Source organism: Gymnogyps californianus, chromosome 3 (genome assembly GCF_018139145.2).
Source record: "Gymnogyps californianus isolate 813 chromosome 3, ASM1813914v2, whole genome shotgun sequence".
Classification (NCBI taxonomy): Eukaryota; Metazoa; Chordata; class Aves; order Accipitriformes; family Cathartidae; genus Gymnogyps; species Gymnogyps californianus.
Genome location: NC_059473.1, coordinates 55,729,309 through 55,751,426, shown reverse-complemented (window position 1 = coordinate 55,751,426; position 22,118 = coordinate 55,729,309). Strand labels below are relative to the sequence as shown.

The following is a 22,118-nucleotide window of genomic DNA, read 5'->3' as shown; positions in this document are numbered from 1 at the left end:
GAAATGGCAGTCATAGAAAGAGAAAAAAGTTTCCACTCTGAGAAAAAGCTGGATTCTTGCTGAACACCAGAGATCCTCTTAGGGGAGAGATGGTAAAAGTGGCTTCACAGTGTGAAGAGTTTCAGCAGGCATTCCTAGGCTTCAGCTAGTCCCCAGCCACCTGTGGGACATACAGAACTTCTTGATGTTTAGAAACGAACACCCTATTTCAGGTGAATGTGCTCACTTCTCCGCAGCAGAAATGGCTTTTTTTCTCGCAAAGGGTAAATGCTTAAGAACTGAAAGTTTATATGAGTAAGTGTATGGAAGTAAATAGTCAATTTGCATTGGTGGCCAAAGAGTCTTCAGAATAAAGACTTAAAAAATAAATACATCCAAAAGGTTTCAAGGTTCTGATTTTCAATATGCCTCAGTGCTTTTAAAAATATACCCCATATCTTCAGATTGATGAAATCACCTGTTTATATTTTTAAGATGAAACTTTCAAACATGGATGTTGAAAAATTAGGTGATGTTAATAAATAGGTGATTAAATGACAGCATAAAAGCTCCCTGTTTGGGGGCAAGTACTTAATTTTAGGTACTGCTAAATAAGACTGCATTTCGAGGCTACTCTGCTAACACTGTGGAGGGATCGCAGTTCACCTGGTACATAGGTGGACTGCCGAGCACTCTGGGTTAGATGGGATCTACTGCTACGGTCATCGGAAGTTATGGTTGTGTACATGTGGTTCTTCTGGAAATGACACGAATGAGCTGTATGGTCATTTCCTGTATGGTTTGTTCCACAGACATTTCCTGCTGTTCCTGTCCTGCCAGAGGTGTTGGAGTGGACAGGACTTTTTATTATCTGGGAGTTGGAGAGTTGACTTGTTTTATTCTAATAAGAGTTCACACTTCCCTATCCTCGTTTCCTTTTCGTCAATGCTATCTCCAACCTCAATTTCAGTATTGACCTTTGGCACTTGTGGTAGTTAAAAACCAAAACAGAACAAAAAACCCCACCTTCCTCTATAATGTTGAGAATAACATTGAAAATGTCACAGCAGAAACACCAGCTTCTTCACTTTGACTTAGCTGAGGCTTGTTTGGAGGGGAACTCTTCATGCTTTAGGCACTCTGTTCAGAGGTTAAAGACTTAAAAACCAGCTCCTTAGAGTTTTCTGTTGGATTTTCTTATCTGTAACACTTAAAAATACGATGTAGACTCTGTAAACTGTTATATTCCATGGATAAGAAGAAGTTAGAGACCTATTTTGTAGTCATGCATTGCAGTTCCTTTAGTTCTCTGTAGCTCTCTGTAGACTTGAGGTGGACTAGACCAAAACGGTGTTATGAATGGGGTCTGGTCTTAAAGCACTAAAGGCAAGTGAGAGAGGCTAGGGTTTTGCAACAGAGATCTCTCTTTAATCCCATGGGCATCACACAAGTCAGTAGAAGTAGCATAAGGATTGTATGCAAGTGGTCAGTATTCCAGGATGGGTGACGCAGTAAGCAGTTATCCAAACACATTCATGATAACCCTGCGTTCATCCCGGTGTGTGCTCTGCCTGATGGCTGTCGGCCTTCTTGCTGATGGCTTCCTGTTTCTTTTCTCAAAGATCATGAGTGTGTTTATGAAACTTCCTGAGCATAAACCCGGGTTGTGCTCTGGGTGGGTTCGGGATCTGGCAACATGTAAGCGTTCTTCATCAAAATCCTGTTTTGGCACGGTGGCTTGGTGTGTTTGCTCTTCCTTTGGGATGTATGCCAAAAGGGTTGTTCTGTGTAGCCTCATGCATGGATGGAAGAGCGTGCCATGTGTCCCTGGTTCTGGGCTGCCAAGAATCTTTACTCTCTGTAGGTAAAGCTGTACCTGCTTCCTTCCACTTGTCAAAAAACCACGACAACCACCTCCCAAAAAAACCCCAAAACAAAGCACCCCCCCTCCCCCAACCTAGTAGTTATTTGGACAAGCATTTTAATTGCACATTTAAGGAGTTACATTCAAAATTTTCAAGCAGTTCAGAAGCATTTCTGAGTCTGTTGCTGCTCTTATCTTTGTTCATCTCACCCTCCTATAGCCTGATTTTTTCATGTAAAACTTGTACGTTACTGACAGCAGGATTACAGGTTTTGCTTGTAAGCTTCCTAGATCATGGATGTCTTTCCTATTCTACCAGTCACCTGTTGCATACATAGGGCTAGCATAAGCAATTTGAAAAATGTTAAATTACACTAAGATTTGTGTACATAGTTGCTACAGGGCAGTATTTTTGTGTAAAACTCTTGGTCTAGTTACTGAGAGAATGTGCTTTTTCCCAGTGAGCAAGCCAATATCATCTTGGTTAAACACAGTAGCTGTGTTACAAGGCATCAGTAAATCGTATTAAGGTGTAGGTCTTCCAAGCATACGATAAATCATTGAAGCTGAAAGGCAGTTCCAAGAGCTTTCTGAAATCTTAAGCTGAACAGCAGTAAACTTTTGAACTTGAAACTTGTTTGGGACTTTCTGATTGCAAAAGGTACTTTTTATTATAAGCTCAGTGGAAAACACTTGAGTAATAGTATCTTTTTATATAAAAGGCAGAGGAAAAATAGATATTTTAGGCAAAATCAAGTTGGGATCCTGCTACTTCAGATCTTAAGATGGGATTGTAATTTTCCAAGAAGTAAAGGAAGTTACCATTGGCTGTACTATTGAAATCAGTTCTTCTCTGTTCTTCCTGTTCTGTGGTCAGAAGGAGTGCTCGCTACTGTGGCATAGTTTTGGGGAGGGAGGAAAGGCAGTCATTTTGGCAAGCATGTAAAAATAACTCTTCTAAAGATACTAGCTCCTTACCAGTCTGAGTACAGATTGCCCATCAGTAACTGATCTGGCACTCTAGCAGGACCTGTTTAGTTAGTGATGTAAATTTTGGGGGTAAACACCTGTCTCCAAGTAAAAATTTCCCGTGTCTCCAACAGGGAGAGAATTTCACTGGCAGAAAAAATCTAGACTTTGCCTAATAGTGTGTAAAAATCATATTTAAAATTGGGAGCATAGCTCGTACTGTGTAATGGTGACTTGTTCTTAGTGAACCAGGAGATTGAATTGAGGGAGTATGGCTTGAGGGTCTGACCCAAGCCTTGCTGAAGTCAGTAGGGAGATATTCTCGCTCAAGGCAGGATAGGGAATGTATTAGTTCCAGGAACTATTTAAAATATTCCTGGCATAGACCTGCATTTGATTAAGCACTTGCTTTATCTTTACTGTCTTCTGCTGGTTAGGGGCTAAAGAATTTTCACTGTGTGTCATGGTTTAACCCCAGCTGGCAACTAAACATGACAGAGCTGCTTGCTCACTCCCTCCTGGTGGGATGGGGGAGAGAATCAGAAGAGTAAAAGTGAGAAGACTCATGGGTTGAGATAAAGACAGTTTAATAGGTAAAGCAAAAGCCACGCATGCAAGCAAAGCAAAACAAGGAATTCATTCACTGCTTCCCATGGGCAGGCAGGTGTTCAGCCATCTCCAGGAAAGCAGGGCTCCATCACACGTAATGGTTTCTTGGGAAGAGAAACGCCATCACTCCCAATGTCCCCCCTTCCTTCTTCTTCCCCCAGCTTTATATGCTGAGCATGACATCATATGGTATGGAATATCCCTTTGGTCAGTTGGGGTCAGCTGTCCCGGCTGTGTCCCCTCCCAGCTTCTTGTGCACCCCCAGCCTGCTCACTGGTGGGGCTGTGTGAGAAGCGGAAAAGGCCTTGACTCTGTGTGAGCACTGCTCAGCCATAACTAAAACATCCCTGTATTATCGACACTGTTTCCAGCACAAATCCAAAACATAGCCCCATCCTAGCTACTATGAAGAAAATTAACTCTATCCCAGCCAAAACCAGTACACTGTGATACTACGGCCACCTACGCTTGTTTGATTTTCCCATCAGGTGAACTTATTCAGATGAGGAAGACGGTAATAACGCTTTTCTCTGGTGCTGATGCAATAAATGACTGTTTCCTTTAGCAAAGCAAATAGCTCACTGGGGTGTGTAGACCAAAACACCTGTGGTGCTCCACACTACTGGTTTCAAGAGTATGTTTTTTCCGTATGAAAGTCTAACACCATCAGGAAAGTGGTTTTGCACAGGGAGCCTCCTTGAAAGTCATGCTTGGTCCTCTCTGTAGCCTCCAGGAGCTGCCACAACAAGGCTGTCTTGCTTTGAGGTTGGTAATGACTCTTTCTGGTGAAGGTCTAGTTGTTTCACAACCCAGTAAATCCTCAGTCTTTAGCTCAACATAGGAACATCCATTAGTGGGGGGATCTTCCCCTCTGAAAACTTCTCCCACTGCAGCGCTTTCCTTCTGGAACGTAACAATGCCATTGAGCAGCAATAAATTTTTGCACTGGGAAAACTCAGCGTGGTTGTCAGTGCAAGGAGCACAGCAGAGAAAGGAAATGTCTATGAAACCACAGCCTTGGGCGCTCAAATGTTTATCTGCGCTGGTGAGCAAAAGGGTTTGAGACCATCTGAAAAATTAAATATGATCCTTTATTTGTCATGGTCTTCTGTCTCTCAACTAGCAATCACCTAGGTAAAGGTTCTTAACAGATTTCAGGAATTGGGTAAGGGTCTTCCTGGCTGACTACGATTTGAATGATGTTGAAGACTTCTGCTCATGGCTTTTTACAGTAGATGGGTTTAGTCATTTCATTACAAATGAAAGACGAGTGCAAAATTCTCTTATCTGATTTTCTTCTCATTTCTTTTTATAAGCTCTGGTTTGTTCTTATTTATGTAGTAAAAAAAACATTTTACTGAGAAGTGGGAGTTAAAACGATACTGTGCAATGTCATATGCTTTGCTCTGTTGCCTTCCTGGATTATAAATAACGCAGCAACTTTCTCTTTCCAATAGCACTGCTCCATGGTGATCTTACAATGAGGTATGTGGCATTCTGCAAGTTTAAATGGAGCAAAGAAGATCCTTCTTCTCCAGGGATGTGGAGTCATAGGCTCTGGGTGTTCTGCTCTTATAGCTGTTCCAGGCAGCAGAAAACTAACATGTTTCTTTGGTTGTGACCTTAGGAACACTTTCCTGTTTCTGTAGCCACTAACCTGCCCAGCCAGAGCTTTGTGGATCAGAGGAATTTTTGTGCCAGAGGCAGGATAGATGAGGCGGTGTGCTGCCCTTTCATCCTGTGACTGCCTGGGCACTGCTTTACACAGCAACAGGGCAGCCTGGATCCTAAAATGTTCCCGGCAGGCTGGGTGCGATGGAAAGGCATAACCATCGACTGGAACCAGCTGGGAAGCAGTGGTGAGGCTCACTTACCAGCAACCAGTCTTTGGATTAAACAGGATGCCACTACAAAGGGTTTGGCCACCCTGTTTCCTCCCACAAATTACGCAAGTAGGGGGGAATTTCTGGCTGGGAAAGGGCAGCCCTGCTCTGGTGTGTCACCTTGCGACAGTGGCAGAGGTGCTCTCCTTCCGCAGCGGGGTACCCCCCACCCTTCCTGGCCCTGTGGGAGAGGGCACTGCACCGGCAGAGCTGTCTGCAGCGCTCAGAGGGTCCCAGAGGTTAACCTGTCCTTGAGTCTCCAACCCTTCCTGCAGCCTAAAAGTGGATTTCGGGCATATTTGCTTGCAGCAAGGTAAGGAACAAGCAAGGAAAACCTCAGGTTTCTATTGGGAAGTGCCTGTTGGTCTTTGCTGTGGACAGGCTGCTTGTCTCTGAAGCAGTCGTCTGATTGAGCCACCAGTAGGTTAGGGGGTTTGGTTTGGTTTTTGATATTTTACTGTAGTCTCCCAGAGCAGGTTCCCTCAGATGTGAAGGTGTTTGATTGAGGCTTTGCAATATCACGTGGTTAGCGAAATGTTGATTTTTTAAATGTTTTTTTTCCATGTGTCCCTGAAGGTCAGAAATTTGCCAGATGCAGGGGGAATGAGGCTGAAATAACTTGGTAAAGCATCCCTGGTGGAAAACTTTTCATTTGCCCCAGAATTCATTTGCTGTTTTCTTACTGCCCGGTGTTGTGGATCCCTGCCAGAGTGGGTTTGACTAATCTTTGCCTGTGACTCAGAACTGACATGTGTTGGGAACCTCTTTTTTTTTCCTTTTTTTTTTTTCCTTTTGAAAAATGAAGTGAAAGTTTATCAACCTGTACAGTTAAATGAGAGCTCGGCCAGCCAAATGAGGAAGTAAAACCTTCCTATAGAATGAGCTCTAACCTGCTCACTGCACTTGTTTGCTCTCAGTTGACATCAGCCTTGCTATAAAGCCTCTAAATAGGGGCTGGTGACTTCCTTGTGAGCCTGGTACTGCTCTGAATCCAGGTTCTGGCTCACGAATGGTGGGACGGTATTGCTGGGACGCAGGAAGAGCAGCTGTCAGGTAAGGTGCAGAGCAACCGGGGCTACCTGTGAGTACAGCTTGCACTCTGGGGAGTTTGCTTTTATTATTTTTGGCAAATGCAGCAGGGAAGGTGAGGAAGAAAAAGGCGACTCTTTTCTTAGTCATCAAGACAACAAATGACTGGTTTTGTTATTAAGCGTTTATGTGCATCTCTAATTTGTGAAAGTAAAAATTCTTGTTTTTCTGAAAGCAGAGCAGACCATCTTCTTTCAGAGAAACAGCTCATGGAAGGGCTCGAATGGGCTGGCAGGCTCAGGTGGTTTGCAGCATGATTCTCAGGGACAGAGGAGGAAGAAGAGGCAGCCCACACCTAAGGTGTGAGGGGGAAGACTATTGTGGCAGGGAGCTGTTGCTGCGCTCCTGGTGTTACTCGGTATGCACGCCTAGTTTAGAGAAGACCCAAACCTGCTCTGCCTTGACTAATGCCAGGTCCAGCTGGGGCCGTGTCCCCTCTGCCCCTGCTCGGGCAGGATGGTGCTTTGGTGGGGGCTTTGAGGAGCCCCAGCTCCCTCTGAGTCAAGCTGGTCCTTTTTGTGGTTCTGTGGCCTGAGGCTGCGGGAGGTGCTGCTTACACACACCTGCGGGGCCCCTGGTCCTGCTCTGACTGTTTGCAAGCGGAGCAAACACCTGGTGGAAGGACTAGGCAAAAATTATTCTTTAAAAAGTAATTCAAGATGAGGAATTAGAATATAACCACTACTTTTTTTGGAAGTTTTTACAAAAATTTCAAATTATTTTCTAATCTTCCAAATCTGTCAAAATATAAAAAAGACAGAAGACCTGGACAGGTCTGTCAATTTTTTGGTCAAAAGTAATTTTTTTTAATAGCTAAAATGTTAAGATTAAAATAGAATTTTAGAAACATGACTAAAGCCATTCCTTCTGTGTGTGTGTGTGCACGCGTGCACGCGCAAGAGTGGGCACAACATCACGAACAGAGAGGGGTGCTTTTTAAGCTAGAACATAGGATGGGCACATGATTACCTGTGGATAAATTTAGCTGGGAAGACTTGGGCTCTCAGTGGAGGGAAAACAAGAGCAGCTTCCCAACAGGGTCTGCTGACGTGAGGGGGGAAAAGTGGCAGGAGGAAATCTAAGCAGTTTGAAAATGAAGGTCATAAAGTTTATAAATGGATTTCACAACCTGTTTGTGATAGCAAAAGCTGGACTCTGTGATGCACAATTTCTCCTCTTGTCATATGTTTTTGTGCTGGTTATAAGCAACCAACTGACCTGTTGGACTTGGGCACGCTACTGACTGTTTACTAATGTGTAAGCTAGCGATTTTATTATCCTTTAATTCTCTCTTTAGAAGGGTGATCTCAGTGTTGGCTGTGACCGAGCAGAAATTGAGTGGTTAACAGAACTAGCATGTTGCTGGTGATGGCTGATACTGCACGGTATCAACCCCAGGCAGCAACCCAGAGCTCAGTGTTTCCCATGCGTTGCTCCAGCTCACCAAGCCGAAGGGTGTACAGAAGGGCCAAGCTTTGCAAATGCTGCCTCTGCGTGCCAGGATGCAAAGTGGGCAGACGTGGACCACGGGCTTGGGGCTTGCTGGGATGGGGCTGGAAAAGTGATGTGGTGAGCAGCCTTCATCCAGCACGTGGTCGCGTGTGCTGCTGCTGCTGGGGCTGTGCGGTGCGCGCCGTGAGACAGACGTGGCCGCTGCACCCTCTGCAGCTGGAAAGCTGTCTGGTAAAATTCTGAAGGATTGAATTGAACCTGCTTTCCGACGAAATCCAGGAGAAACATACGCACAACACAACGTGATGCTAATGTGGGAAACTGCGCTGATTAAAAAAAAAAAAGCATCAGAATAGATAGAAGTACAGATTTAAAAAAAAATAGTGATGGCTATTAAAATATGTATTAAATATTTTCTTTTCAACCTGAGAACTGATAGCAACTAAAATTTTTCATTTACAATAATTTATTAAAATAATCTAGACAGACATAAAAACAAATCAAGTAGTACATGTTAAGTGTTTGGAGCCACTGACCACACACCTGGAAGCAGGGTTTGCTACATCGCTAGCCCAGCTGTGTCATCTTCAGCTATATTCGGGTACAAAGATACGCTAATGGATTTCAGTTCAGCAAGTAGTTATTTCAAAGCTGAGAAACCATTTCAGTAATGAAAAAGCAGGCAAATGCCTTTTCATCTTCAGTCCATGAATTAAAAACAAGGATTAGATGTAAAAACTGTTACACTTGTGGATTGCACTGTGAGGAAGAACAGTCAAGCCCACTGGCTAAAATAAGCAATGCTTTGGTTTAGGTGGAAAAATACACATGGTAACTGCTTTCCCCTTATATGACATAGTTAAGGTATTCTTTATTTTACTGATGCTATTTGTCACTTTTAACAGAATGCTAGATTTCTTCCACAGAAGAATACCTGAAAGTTAGAAGGCTACGTAGAAAAGTAAAGGTCAAAGTTGTATGAGGTGGCGTTATAACTAATTATCAGGTTTTCCTGCTGAACTAATCAGTTTTAAATTAACTGAACTCAATGCAGATTTCTTCCCCGCAGCCCAGGGGGGCTCTTAATGCCTCGGGGAGGAGCTGCACTCAGTTTCCTCTCCCGTCTCCCTGTCTCCAGTACCTCTGTGCCTTCCTCCAGATGGGTTCAGCTTCTGAACTCCTGGGTTGGCCCACTGCTGGGCAGGGAGCGGCCGGCGGGCCGGTGGCATGCAGGGCGGGCTGGGAAGGGGAGCCGGTGGGTGCAATGTGGTTATGGCTCTGGGCTCATCATGGAGGTAGTTGTTTGGTCAGTTAATCCTGCATCATTTGCTGACCGCAATTAGTGAAGGGAAGAGGGCCACCCTTACGTCCTACACGTGGGTAGATGAACCAGCCACAGCTTTTATCCAGGTAGCACCAATAATTGCAGAGATGTGGCAAGAGAAGCTTCGGTGCAAGCACGCCAACGGTGACCGAAGATGTTTGGCTTGACAGATGAGTGGTGACCCTGTATGTCCTTCTGTTGTCACGCCTGTTGGGCTGAAGCAGCTCTGGGTATGCCTGCGTATGCTGCCCATCACCTTCATTTACTGGGTAGACCAGAAATGTAAATAGTGCAGTTCTGGAGAAGCTTGAAGTAGCTTTCTGCTACTTCTGCACCCTCATTTCTAAAGTACCAGTTTCTCTTGACAATAAATATAAGTGAAATTGAAACCGCTTTTCAGATTGCCTGCTTCCAACCACTGCCCCGACAGCTTTCAAAAAACAAGCTGCTTCTCTGAATATAAAAGTCCTCACTGAAATAGCAAATAACACGAAAAGAGTAAGTCAGGCATCATCGGAACAGATGAGTGACAGAATTTCATAAGGTATGTCTGTGTATACACAGATGGACACATACTAGGAAAGACAAAACTATAAAAAAAAGTTCAGAGTTCCCAGCTACTTCGCAAACAATGTTTCCTTAAATCACTCGATGAAATTTGCTATACTTGTTAAGTTGCTATGGCATCTGAGCTCATCCAACAACATTCAACAGATTTTTATCTGTGGCTCACAAACCACACTGAGCAAATTGAAAATCCCCGGTTACACCTTCCTTTGTATCATTTCCTGTGAGATAAGTCTGAAGAACAAACTTACGTATACAGCGTGTCTGTATACAGACAGGCTTGCATAGCTCATGAAGCAGGATGACACCTGTCTGACATAATGCCTGGAGAGTGACAAACATTGCATGGGACACTCCAGTGCTTTTATAAATACGAGTGGACCAGAAAAATGCTTTAATGCTGAGAGAAGGCTGAACAGTCTCTTCAGAGAGACGACAGCTGATCAGATAGTCTCTTTGCTGTGCACTAGGCAAATAACTGAGATTGTACGTTCTTCCTTAATGCTTGTGTTTTGTTCTTTCTAGTCTTTCTCCCCCTAAAGCTGATGCCTGTTGGACAAGGCTGGGAAGACAGGAGCACTGGGTTTAAAAGCACATAAATGCCTGCTAAGATGGCACTGCCCAGTTCACTTTCCAGCAAACCAGCACCACCATGCTCCAGAAAAGTCTCTATGGCAGGGGTGGAAGTGCACCAGAGCAAGCTGGACTTTTTCTGCAAGCTGGGCTATGGTAAGGAGGACATCCGCAAAGTGCTGGAGAACCTGGGCCAAGAGGCCCTGGAGGATGATGTGCTGAAGGAGCTGATTCGGATGGGGAGCAAACCTCAAGCTCTGGAGAGCCAGGCTCAGCCTTCCCCACTAAAACTTGTTGCCCGTGGATCATGTAGCACTACACCAGGGTCGAAGTGGCTTGGAGAAGATGAAAATGATTCTTCCAATTACTTGAGACCCATTGTGATTGATGGCAGCAATGTTGCAATGAGGTAAGCTCTGTTCTCTGAAAGGGATCTCTCTTCCTCTGAAGCTTTTGAATTTTAAAGCTGATGGCTTGAAGTATGTTTTTTCTTCAGGTGAGAGGTGCATTGATGTATTTGAGGTATAATGTAGGAACCACCGCTTATTTCTGTTCTTTGGCTGAGGCACAGCTTCTAGGGACCTGCTGTCTCTATGCCCATAAATACGCACGCCAAATGCAATCACTGGCTCGCTCTGCATTTTGACCTTTTATAAGCCAACAGCTAGCTAACCCCTACTGTTTATGGCAGTATGATTCAGCAGCTCGCTCTCCCTTTTAGTTCACCATTGATGTTTCCCTGCCTTTTCAAATGGGTACCTAGGATTTTTAAATCTATATGCTGAGGTGTTTCCAGGAAAAACGATGAACAGATAGACAGAACAGCCCAACTAACCTAAGAAGGAGAGGGAAAATAAAGATGGGTGACTGTGGTTCCTAGCAACATCACAGTTGTACTGTTTTGACTTGCAAGTAAACCCCAACAATGTTCCCGGCTTGTATATTTTTGTTGGTTTTCGGTTTGGCTTCATTTTTATGGAAATATCAGGGAGTTGATAGTTGACTTGTACTGAATAATCTAATTTCCTCCTTAACTAATTCTGTTTCTGGGAGATGTCATAACAACCCATCCTGGCCAATTACATTTCCTAAGCAGTGTCCTGACACTGTGAAAGCACTCTTACTGATGGGGAGCCTGGCACGTCCATGTGGATAGGAAGTCCAAAGGCAGCAGTGGGTTGGCCTCTGTTTAGCCGAGCAATACAAACAGCCAGAGGCCCTGGCAGTCGAGAGTCCAGGACGCACTAGTTATCCACCACTATTCCCTGTTAACCTCCCTGTCCACTCAGGAGGGCCAAGCCTGTCCCTGCAGGTTGGGACAGGGCAGAGGAAGGCTTCCTCCTTCAGTTAGCTTTGGTAGGAGATGAGAGGAGACCACATCCTCTCTGGTTAGAGGGCAAAGTGGACAAGGAAATCCAGAGCAACTGGAGACTAAGCAAATTATGCCATCTTCTGGATGAAGGGAGAAATCCCATCCAAAAACGAGGGGTTCCTCGGTCAGGGCAGCTCACAAGGAGTGAGAAATACACAACAGAGCAAAATTGCTTAGCCTTGGCTGGGCCATGAGCTCGGTAGCCAGGTGTTAGGATCTTCTGCCCCCATTTGCATTTTCGCCCTAGACCCTCCTTAGGGTGTCCTTCTTGCCTCTCTGCAAAAGAAATGAGCACCCATTCAGGCAGAGCGCCTGAGCTGAGCACCTACCCTTTCATTGTGTTAGGGGCAATACTACCCCTGACTGGCCGTGTGCTCCATTCTCCTGGCACAACCTTGTCCTCACCAATTTACCAGGGTTTTTTTAGAGCAGGCAGAGGTGGACAAGGCAGAGAACGTTGTTTCCAAGATGGCAGAAGATGCACCCTTGCCACTGAGCAGGAGGCCCAGAGTAGGTTGGTGGCTAATGAGATAGATAGTGCATGTTTTTAGCTGAGAGTACTCTGGGAAAGCCCTGAGATCATCCCACTGTGCCAGTCCACACATGGGAGCTCGCTAGACAGAGATTATTTAAAACAAACGTCATTACAGGTATGTGCAGCAGATGGCTTGAGCTAGCATGTCGTATTGCTTTCCTAGACCACACGCCCACCTAAATGGGTTGTCAAGAAGCCACACGTCCTTCTGGCATGTAAAATTTAAATCTTTTTGTAGAATAATTTCCAAAATGTGAGTCCGAGAGATGTTTGCCTGCTAGATTATTGAAGACTGGTGTTCTGCTGTGGATTCCTCATCTTTCACCTAAAAGGAATTAGAGGAATGTGAAGTACTTTTGAGTTTCAGAAAGGCAAAGGTTTTACAGCTCTTCTCAGACATCCCCAAAACTCTGTCCTGATACAGTTAAAGACTACTTGGATGATGGAGAAGACTATTGAGCTTGTCAGTTCAGTTCGTACTGAACTGACGCAGCCTGGAAGGAGCTGCTTTCCTCTCCTGGATGCCTTGCAAAGTGGTGCTGAATGGCATTTACTTTGGCTAATGGGACAGGCTTGGTGAGTGCTTTTGGTATCCTCGTTTTAGTTTTTCTGGTTTGCTGCTGTCAGACGGAGAAGGACTGTTTGCAGAAGTCAGGGAAAAGGAATGTTAGGTTTCCTTGCTGGGAAAATTTCATCATCATCAACACCAACAACCATAAAAGTGCAGGAGAAGCAGCAGTTTAGGGACGAAGCTGTCAAAAAGTTGAAGCTCGGAGAAGCAGTTGCCTGTATGGAGAAAAACATCTCAAGCATTTGTACTTCTATCTTAGGATTGGTGTTTCTGGAGCATTTCAGAGTTGGCATTGAGGGCCCATTGCAGGGTGCAAAGTTCTGAAAAGGATGTATATGCCCCAGGGTAATAGAGCAAGCGAGTGAGCTGGTGGTCTCCAATCATCAATCAGCCTATCCATAGAAACTGAATGGAAAATAACCTTGCCTTCAGGCAGTCTCACTAGTCAAGCGTCTCGTACACTTTGCGTTTCCATCAGATGTAATGAGAAACTTAGCCGTCTGCCAGCCTATCCACAGGAAGCAGGCAGGACCCTTTAGCAAGGCTAGTGAAAAAAATAAATGGAGTTCTGTTAATATGAAAAGGGAACTGGCATAACCCTATTCACTACACACCAAAGAGGCTATCTAGTCTAGTGCTTGCACTTACACCTAGTTTTTAAGCTGTGATAGGTACAGAGGCCTTTTCCTAGGCCAGCAGAGTCCTGCGTTAGGCTCGCTCTCTTCTGCCAAAGCTGTGGCTGATGCTGTGGCACAAACAGGTGGAGATGGGGCCATTCGCAGTTTTCAAAAGGAGTTGTTTTGACTAAGCTTCTTCTCAAAGGGGTTGGAATTGCACAATTTAAAAAGGATTCACTGCATGCTAATTATGGATTAATTGCCGGAGTCACAGCAAGGCCAAACTGCTGCTTCAGTTTCTGAGACATGGGCCCTGCTGATCTGTGACCCAAGTGCGATGTACCCTGTTGCTGGCAGGAGGGAGAGAGATGGGACTGAGTTACAACAGATCAGTTACAGTCCACGGACTACAGCGGTGTGTGGGAAAGGTGACTGACAGGAGCCAATCTGTTGTCAGGCAACACAAATTCACCATGCAGGGAGAATGTAAAGTTTTAAAGCCCCTGCTCCGTTGCACAGCAGACATTGGTGTTCAGCTGTGTCAACACTGCAGTGCACCACGCGTGTACATACTGTTTTAGATACACATTCCCCAGGTTCGGCTGTAGCAATGTAGCAGCAACTGGATTAAGTGACAACGCTGAGAGGCAATTTCAGGTGCCTCTTCTCGCTTATTCTGCTTGGCCTTTTGGCCGAATCACTTGTGCTTGAGTGCTTTACCTTCTGCACTGGGGGTACCTCTAGAACTACTTTCCTAAAGCTGACAGGGTTATATGTATAAGTAGTCAATGTTAAAGCAGGCTGTTGCTGAACTTTGTTTGAGTTGTGGCATTAAAGATATACCTAGACTTCCTTTTAAAGGCAGTTATCTGAAAAAGTCACCTGAACTTCCAAGACACCTGTCCGGGTGACTTTATACCTATCCTGGGTAGATCCTATCCTTTAAAACCAAACAAAACAGCTGTTCTAGAATAGAGATTAGATGTGTCGAGCACTTCAGACCATTTGTTATTGGTGAGGGTTTTTTAAGACTTCCTATTGCCTGAGTATCTATTAATAACAACCAGATTTCTTCCTCCAAATTGTACTATTTTTCATTTGTGGTCACCATTTCAGCACTGAAACTTTTATTAGGTGTAAAATGGAGCTTTGGTTATGAGGCTGATGTAGGCAGAACCTAGAGATGAATTCCTGGGGGACGGTGAGGGGAGAGGCATTTAAGACTGCAGCATCATCCTTGGCTGGTCCATCACTGCAGGTAGGTGTAGTAACCGAGAGAGTAATTTACAAGTATGTTTTGCAGAGGTGAAAGCCTGAGTGAGACTGTGGTGATATTATCCAGAAAGCTCAAAGTACAAGGATGAGGTTCCGTAGATACTGTGAGGGTGTTTATCCATTTTAGGACTTTGTGTAGAGGGTTTTTTTTATCCTTGTGCAGAGGTAGTTAACAAATTACCTTCCTTTACACGTGCACTGCACTGTAGTCAAATTTTAGGTAAGCGAATGACAAGCAGTAAGAACTTTCAACGAGGGAGGAGAAACTTAGGAAGAATATCACCCCTAGTTGTTTTTCCTGAGGTTGTTTTCTGTGTCTTGCTCTGAATATTGATAATTCTTCAGAACCCGCCATGCCTGCATCCTCTACAGCACCTGTCCTACAGCTTTCCTACCTGTTTGTGCAATGAAGACAAAATCCACCAACTAGGGCAAGATAAAGATAGGCCCGAGGTGCCTGTGGCCACCTCCACTGAGGTCTTGTCCCTTTTTTGGTGTCCTGGGTTAAGTTCTCCATATTTCCCATCCTGCTTCTTACAGTTTTCCTTCCCCCATAGTTTGACTCCTGTTTCCAAAAGAGGTCAGCAGCTGAATGACCTGCAATCACGCTTGCAGCCGCTTCAGACATTAAAATCCTAAATGTCACTGTTACCACAGAAGAAAATTCCCACATTTTGTTTCTCATAGGAGAGCCTCGTGGGTTTCTGCTTGTGCTGGAAGAAACTCTCACTCCTCAAACCATTATCAGACAAGGCACGTGAAGGGTCTCACACAGCCTAAGATCTTGCTGGTACTTCAGGACCCAAGTCCATCCAGATACAGATGGAAGCAACAGGCTTGGGTAGCAGGCAGGTCATAGAAATGGGGGATAGGATACCTCTGTTTTTAAGTATCCAAACTGCTTCAGATAATGAATTGCTGGTTCCACTGGAGGAGGTATTTGGATCTGTCCAACCAGGACACCCTCCCAGGTTGTTTTCTTGGAAACTGGTGAATGACACAAAAGCTGTTTATTTTGCCTTTTCATTACTGGCCCAGTTAAAGAGAACTCTAAGCTTCTTGAAAGCTTTGCCTCACCATCTTCCTACTTTTTTTTTATAGTCATGGAAACAAAGAGGTATTCTCCTGCTGGGGGATCCAGCTGGCGGTGGATTGGTTTCGAGAGAGGGGGCATACATACATCAAGGTTTTTGTCCCACTCTGGAGAAAGGAGCCCCCTCGACAAGACAGTCCCATTGCAGGTAGGTCACCATCCTGGGCATAATTTGGCAACCACTAAGTGCAGTTTGGAGATGGGGGGTGTGAAGAGTCCAGTACAGTTTTGCCCTGTAAAGACAAGCACAGTGCAAGTTGAGTATCAGGTTTCCATCAGTTAAATTAGTCATTAATTTATTGCCGCGTGCTCCTGGCTAGCAGCTAAAACTGCTTACAAGGCTTTGTTACACTGCTTTGAGCCTTCTGCTTTACAAGCACAAGTTGCTGCCAGCTGAGTTAAAGAAGGAGTTTGTCAGCTCGCAATGAGTCTGCAGAGCTTTTAAGGCCAGCCAGGAGACAGCGACATCGTTGCACACATTATCCAAAGGCGGCAGTATCTGAAACGTTCACTACTGCATGACTATTATCTGTTAGCCTATTACCCCGATACAGGAGCTACATGGGTTCCTCTTCCAGGAGAAGGAAATGCATCAGCTGAAGCCTGTGGAGGGTGGCGAGATTCAGTTTATATGGAAATAGATCTGCCAGATTTGTGCCAGCAGCTTGGTGTCTGCAGATGAGGCGGCTGGGCATCCGCCTTTCTGCATAGCAGGAATGACAAGAAGTCAGAGTGTCCTCAACAGCAGCAAAAGAAGTTTGTTTGTTTGTTTCTTTTATCAGGCACATTTTGTCTCCAAGTAAAGCTCATATCAGGGCTGGTTATGAGCCTTCTAGCATCTAGCAGGGTAAAAAGGGCACTACAGGGGTTCAGTATGCCTCTGGTGTAGAATTCAAGCCATCCTTTTACAGATAAGATCCTTTAAAAATCAAAAAAGGGTGTCTCAAATTTTACAAGTAGATGCTTTCGTAAAAGACCTAATTTTCAAGTTGCCAAATAACCACCAGATATCAGTGCATCTGAAAATCACACCACTGTAAGTTGCCTAAAGTGCTGAAACATCTTTAGATTCCTGTAGATTTCTAGCACATGATTGAGAACTGGTCATTATTAATTTATTAATTAGTTCATCTGTTTTTAAATTTTTTTTCCCTTCTATTTCTACTGACTATCCCACCAGATCAGCACATTCTTGAAGAGCTTGAAAAGCAATCGATCCTTGTGTACACCCCATCCCGGAAGGTAAAAGGCAAGAGGGTAGTTTGCTACGATGATCGCTATATAGTGAAAGTTGCTTATGAGAAAGATGGAGTCATTGTTTCCAATGACCATTACCGGGACCTCCAGAATGAAAACCCCGAGTGGAAATGGTTTATTGAGCAGCGACTACTCATGTACTCTTTTGTCAGTAACAGGTAAGAGACAGTTGTTGTTAAACAATCTTGAATTTAAACATTATGGGCCAAGTCAGCTCCAACATCAGTGCACCTCCCACCAGTAGCAGAGTACACGAGCCTTTTTCGGAAAGTAATTTACCGCAACTTTTCTTATCTCAATTCTTTAGCTCTTGCTCCCTCAAGCTTTGGTCTTAACCCCCCCATGTCACTCTTCAATGAACTTCTCTATTTGAATAGCAGCATTAGACCAGCAGCAATGACCAGCTTTGCTTCTTTCCAGTCCAAACTGGGATGTTAAACCAAGGCTTGATATCTTTTAATTTCTATTTCCTATAAGAAACAGAATTAAATCTGTGAGAGGAGGCTGGCTATCTGGCAGTATTTTTAATTCCCCTACAAGGTAGAACAGCACTTTTTCCTATGCTTTTGTAATCAAGAGACAAGAAGCTGGTCTCTCTTTGGCCCTTAACCATCCCCATTGAGGAAGGTTTTCATTAAGGCACTTGCACCGTGCCTGCGAGGCTGAGCTGTATGCTCCTCAGTCTGTACGTGCTAACCTTGTCTGAGTTTCCTAGTAGCAGAGGTGTTCATTAGCCATATGTTTGGCTGGGGAAATGCACTCAGAGACATCCAGTGTGCACAGACGAGTGCGAGCAGAGAAGCCGCCTCACACAGCAGCACTCTTCGTGTGTCAGGATGGAGACTTGGCTCTCCCACCACCAAAATTGGATGGGAGTGCTTGGCACTGGGTTTCAGTTTCCCTGTAATGTTGTTCACAGAAATGCAGTCACTGAACATCAGCATGCTGTACTTCTCGAAGCTCCAGTCCATTATCTCCAACTACCACCAGGCTTCTTCCCTAGTTACTAATGGGTTACAAATATTTATATGATATTTTCCTTCCTATTTCATAGGGATTGCCAGAGCTTTTCAGAACCCTTCCCTCAGAAAGTCTAGCTGTTACTGTGAAGCCCATTTGAATAGTTTCAGCAGGACCTTCTTGCACAGCTTTGGGAACCTCTCTAAAACCACAACCTGAAGTTGGAGGTTTCAGTGCCGTTATGCGGGTAACCAAATTCCCTGAGTGCCTCCCTTCCCCTCCTGCCCACGACTCCCTTCATCCGACAGAGAGTTTTTCCATGGGTGGGTGCAGTGCAGGTTCATTTGCAAACAAGTCCAGAGATGCTAATTAGTTCTCTTCCTGAAGCATCACATTCAGGTACTGGCACAGAAGAATAAACAGTTTTATCTGAGCATTTTGCAGGCCTTGTAACAGGAAGACACTACTGAATCCTTGAAAAAGGCTGGGCTTGTTATCACACTATGTGCATGATCAGCTGTAGCTCTGAATTAACTGCTGGCTTTTTAATCCTCATTCTTCTACAAGTATTTAGTAAGAGAAAAGTGAGTTTGCTGTGGAAGGGAGCTGATGGTGAGGATCGCAGTGCTGGGACCAGAGAAGAGTTTGCTGCTGCTTCAGAGAAAAAGGAAGCGATGCTGCCACAGCTGGGGCTGCTGGCCAGCCAGAGCTACACCAAGCCACCGTGCCTTTCCAGTTGTTTTATGTTATTAGGAAAAAACAACAACTACATGAAGCTGAAGCGTTGTTGTCTTGCCAGGCAGGAGGGCACTGTGTCTAGTAACGCAGACTGACTCCTGAAGGCCAGGCCACAAAAGGATCACAAGGATTTTCTGCCCTAAGCTTGTGCCACAAGCTGTGATGGCACTTTAGCTCCAAAAGCTCGAGGTATTTGTGTTACCCGTGTGACTTTTTCCTTTTTCAGGTTTATGCCTCCTGATGATCCGTTAGGCCGGCATGGACCCACTCTTAATAACTTCCTCAGCAAAAAGCCAGTGCTTCCTGAACCAAAATGGCAGCCTTGCCCCTATGGTGGGTTTCTCCCTGTGCTGTGAACTGCCACCCCTCTTCCTCCTGCCCCTTGCTTCCCAGCGGCGCTTTCTTCGGCTAAGGGCAAGTGCCGTTGCCATGTGCTGTCCTGCTTCGTGTGGTCAGGACTTGGGTGAGGGCTGCTCAAATGCGTGATGCTTTTTTTCCTCTCCTGCTTAAGTGGCTTCAGCCTCAGCAAAGGCAGCAGCTGTTTCTGGGTCCTCCATCCTTCCCTGCACACAGCACCCAAACTAGGCACCGTGGCTGTGCTGACCCCCCAGGCTGCACACACTTTTCACTTTGCAGAGTGGACTTGCATTGTAGCACTTGGGAAAGGCCATCCAAACACTTCCCCTCTCTCCCCTTCCAATAGCTTTCCAGTAATGTGCAGATTTCTCAGAGGTAAATCCCTATACCATTTTTTAAAGCAACCCTTTGTAGCAGCAGGTCTCCCAGCCCACTGAGTGCAGCAACCGGAACATAAATTCATTTCAGACACTTCCAAAATAGCAGAAACTTGCTTTCACTGCTGCTTCACCCTGCTATTTAGGTCAGCAATATTTAAATCTGGGGTCAAAAGTACTGAATTGGAAAACAGCATTTCCCCTCTTCACTGTTTGTGCTCACCACGCCCCTGCACAGTGCTGGGGAGAAGTGATGAGTGCATTCATCAACATGGGTGCTAGCGACAACCTCCTGTTTGATTTTTTGATTCTTTCAGGTAAAAAATGCACCTACGGCAATAAATGCAAATTTTACCACCCAGAGAGACCACATCAAGCTCAGCTCTCGGTCGCTGATGAGCTCAGGGCCAAGATAAAGGTCTCGTTAAGCCTGGGGAAAGAGGAGGAGAAGTGTAACCGCTCACCGTACAGGACCGGAGTAGAGCCTGCACCCCGTGACACCTGCACAGAAACGCTGCGAGAAGCCAGCGGCTGCGCAGGGCCTTCCTGCTACCCAGGGTGGTCCCAGGGAAGCTGTCCTGAGCAGCTGTCCAGTGCCTGGGCCAGCAGCCCCGGCTCTGATCTGAGGCTGGACCAGCAGTTGCTACAGCCAGAGCCGCTGCGAGACCAGCCGCTCCTAGAGAAGATGTCAGCGCTATCCATCGGGGATGACATCTACAGCTACAATTGGTCCATACATACCTCTCAGGACAGAGAGGTGACGGACAGCCCTCCTCGCTGTGGTGACCTCAGGCACAACCCGTACTTGCTTCATCACCCCCATAGCTTGGACCACACGTGCTTACCGGGACGCCCTTTCCAGCAAACTGTGCTCCCGCCTGCGCGGGGCGGGATGCACCCAGACCGCAGCTGGCCTCAGGAGTGCTGCAGCATGCACGGGATGGGTCAGAGGAGCTGCTACGTCCCTGATGGTGCTCAGCACAAACAGGCCCTGGAAACTCAGCACCATGTTTTGCTGCAGCCCGCAGCTCTTCCCCCTGACCCGCTTCACTTGTACAGCGAGCATCAGCTGCAGCAGCAGCACCGTTTCCCCAGCCGGCCCCCACGGCAGCCCTTTCTGTTAGACTCCAGCAGCGGACTGGGCTTCTTCCAGGAAGCCCGCACTTACCCTGATGCCTCTTATAGTGACTACTGGCCCACCCCAGCTGCAAGGCCACCCTCTGCCCAGCAAACAAATATACACAGGGAACTGTGCTCCCTTTTCCCTTACGGCGAGGTGAACCATGTCATGGCTTTGTACCCTGATATCAAGGATATTGCTAGCTTGACTTTACTGATTCGAAGACACAGAAACTTGTGAAGCCTCCAGATCAAACCTTTCCCAACAAGCACAAGTCCTGGGGCAAAAAGATGCTACTCTGAGGCTTAACGAAGTGTTATTAAAGGGCTTTATGGCAAGGGTTATAGCTGTTCCAGGAGCACAAGTCTAAGCATCAACCAGCTATGTCGCATGGGGCATCAAGTCAAGGCAAAGGCTGCAGATCACTGCAGTGGGATCTCATTCACCTCCCATGGAAGTGAATGGGAGGGCTCAGGGTAACTGGGCTGTCAGCATTTGAACCTCACTGGTGACCGGGTTCAGGATAGCATAGGTCTTCACTGATGCCTTGAAACACTATACATGTTTTTAAAGTCCTAACCTATTGTTCAACTACTGTAAAAGAACCAAGCTCCATGGTCCCCAGTAAAGGGCTCTCCATAGACCCCCCCATGACTACTTGCTCAGCTAGCATAAAAAGTAATTTGGCCTATTTCCCCTAACACAGGGCTGTGCTGTCTGCTAGAAGGCATCTTTGGGTCTATAATATTGCCTGATACAGGCCCAGCCCTGTATCAGTGTACACAAGTACATCTTGTGTTTATAAACCAATGCTGTGAACACACAGAGTCACTAGCAGAGGTGATGGAGGTACACCAGAGCACTTGAAGATAGCTGCAGGTACATTTCTCAGGGATCATGCACAATGTAAGTCAAATCAGGGAAGTCATCTTCAATGTAAGTCCTGATGTGGACTGAGGGCTCAGGGTTGTTAATTCAAAAAAGAAACTCAGATGATGTGAAGGGGGGGGAGCTTTAAAGCGTCTTTGTTGTATTGAACAAGAAAACTATTGTTGACTTAACCTTTAATTACCAAACGTAGTCCCATAACGCAATTATACAGCTGATTTATGATTACAAACATTTAAACTGTGTTCTGTTGGGACATGTTTGATTTTCAGTAAGCTGTAAAGCTGCTAATTTCTGTATTATTCCACTGAATTCTTCAGGTTATAATTCAAATATTAAGGCTGATCCTGAAGGTTTTTGGCATTATACCAAAGTTCAAGTATGTCAGTATGACATGTTTTAAAAATGCTTTAACACATTATAGAATGGTCATCTAGAACACCTTGTTCTGAATAATGTTGTCTTTTTTCTTTTTTTTTTTTTTCCCCCCTCCATTCCTCTTAGCACTGGTGCTTCATCAAGTCCAACATTCAGGTGGGATTTACAAACTCTCTGACCCTGCAGTATCTCTGTTAGGTTCTTCTCCGAAGTGCAATGGGTGATGCTGGTCCCAGGCAGGAATTAAACATGGCCCTCACTGACAACTCTG

The 22,118-nt window shown here is 45.4% G+C and overlaps 1 protein-coding gene across 1 annotated transcript; it reads left to right on the top strand.

The window, feature by feature from the left end:
• Positions 1-10,335: 10,335 nt before the first annotated feature.
• Positions 10,336-20,821, top strand: ZC3H12D (zinc finger CCCH-type containing 12D). The gene is made up of 5 exons (XM_050894962.1): positions 10,336-10,718; positions 15,781-15,920; positions 16,953-17,187; positions 18,954-19,060; positions 19,779-20,821. The coding sequence occupies exons 1-5, from the start codon at positions 10,336-10,338 to the stop codon at positions 20,819-20,821; spliced, it is 1,908 nt and encodes a 635-aa protein (XP_050750919.1).
• Positions 20,822-22,118: the final 1,297 nt, after the last annotated feature.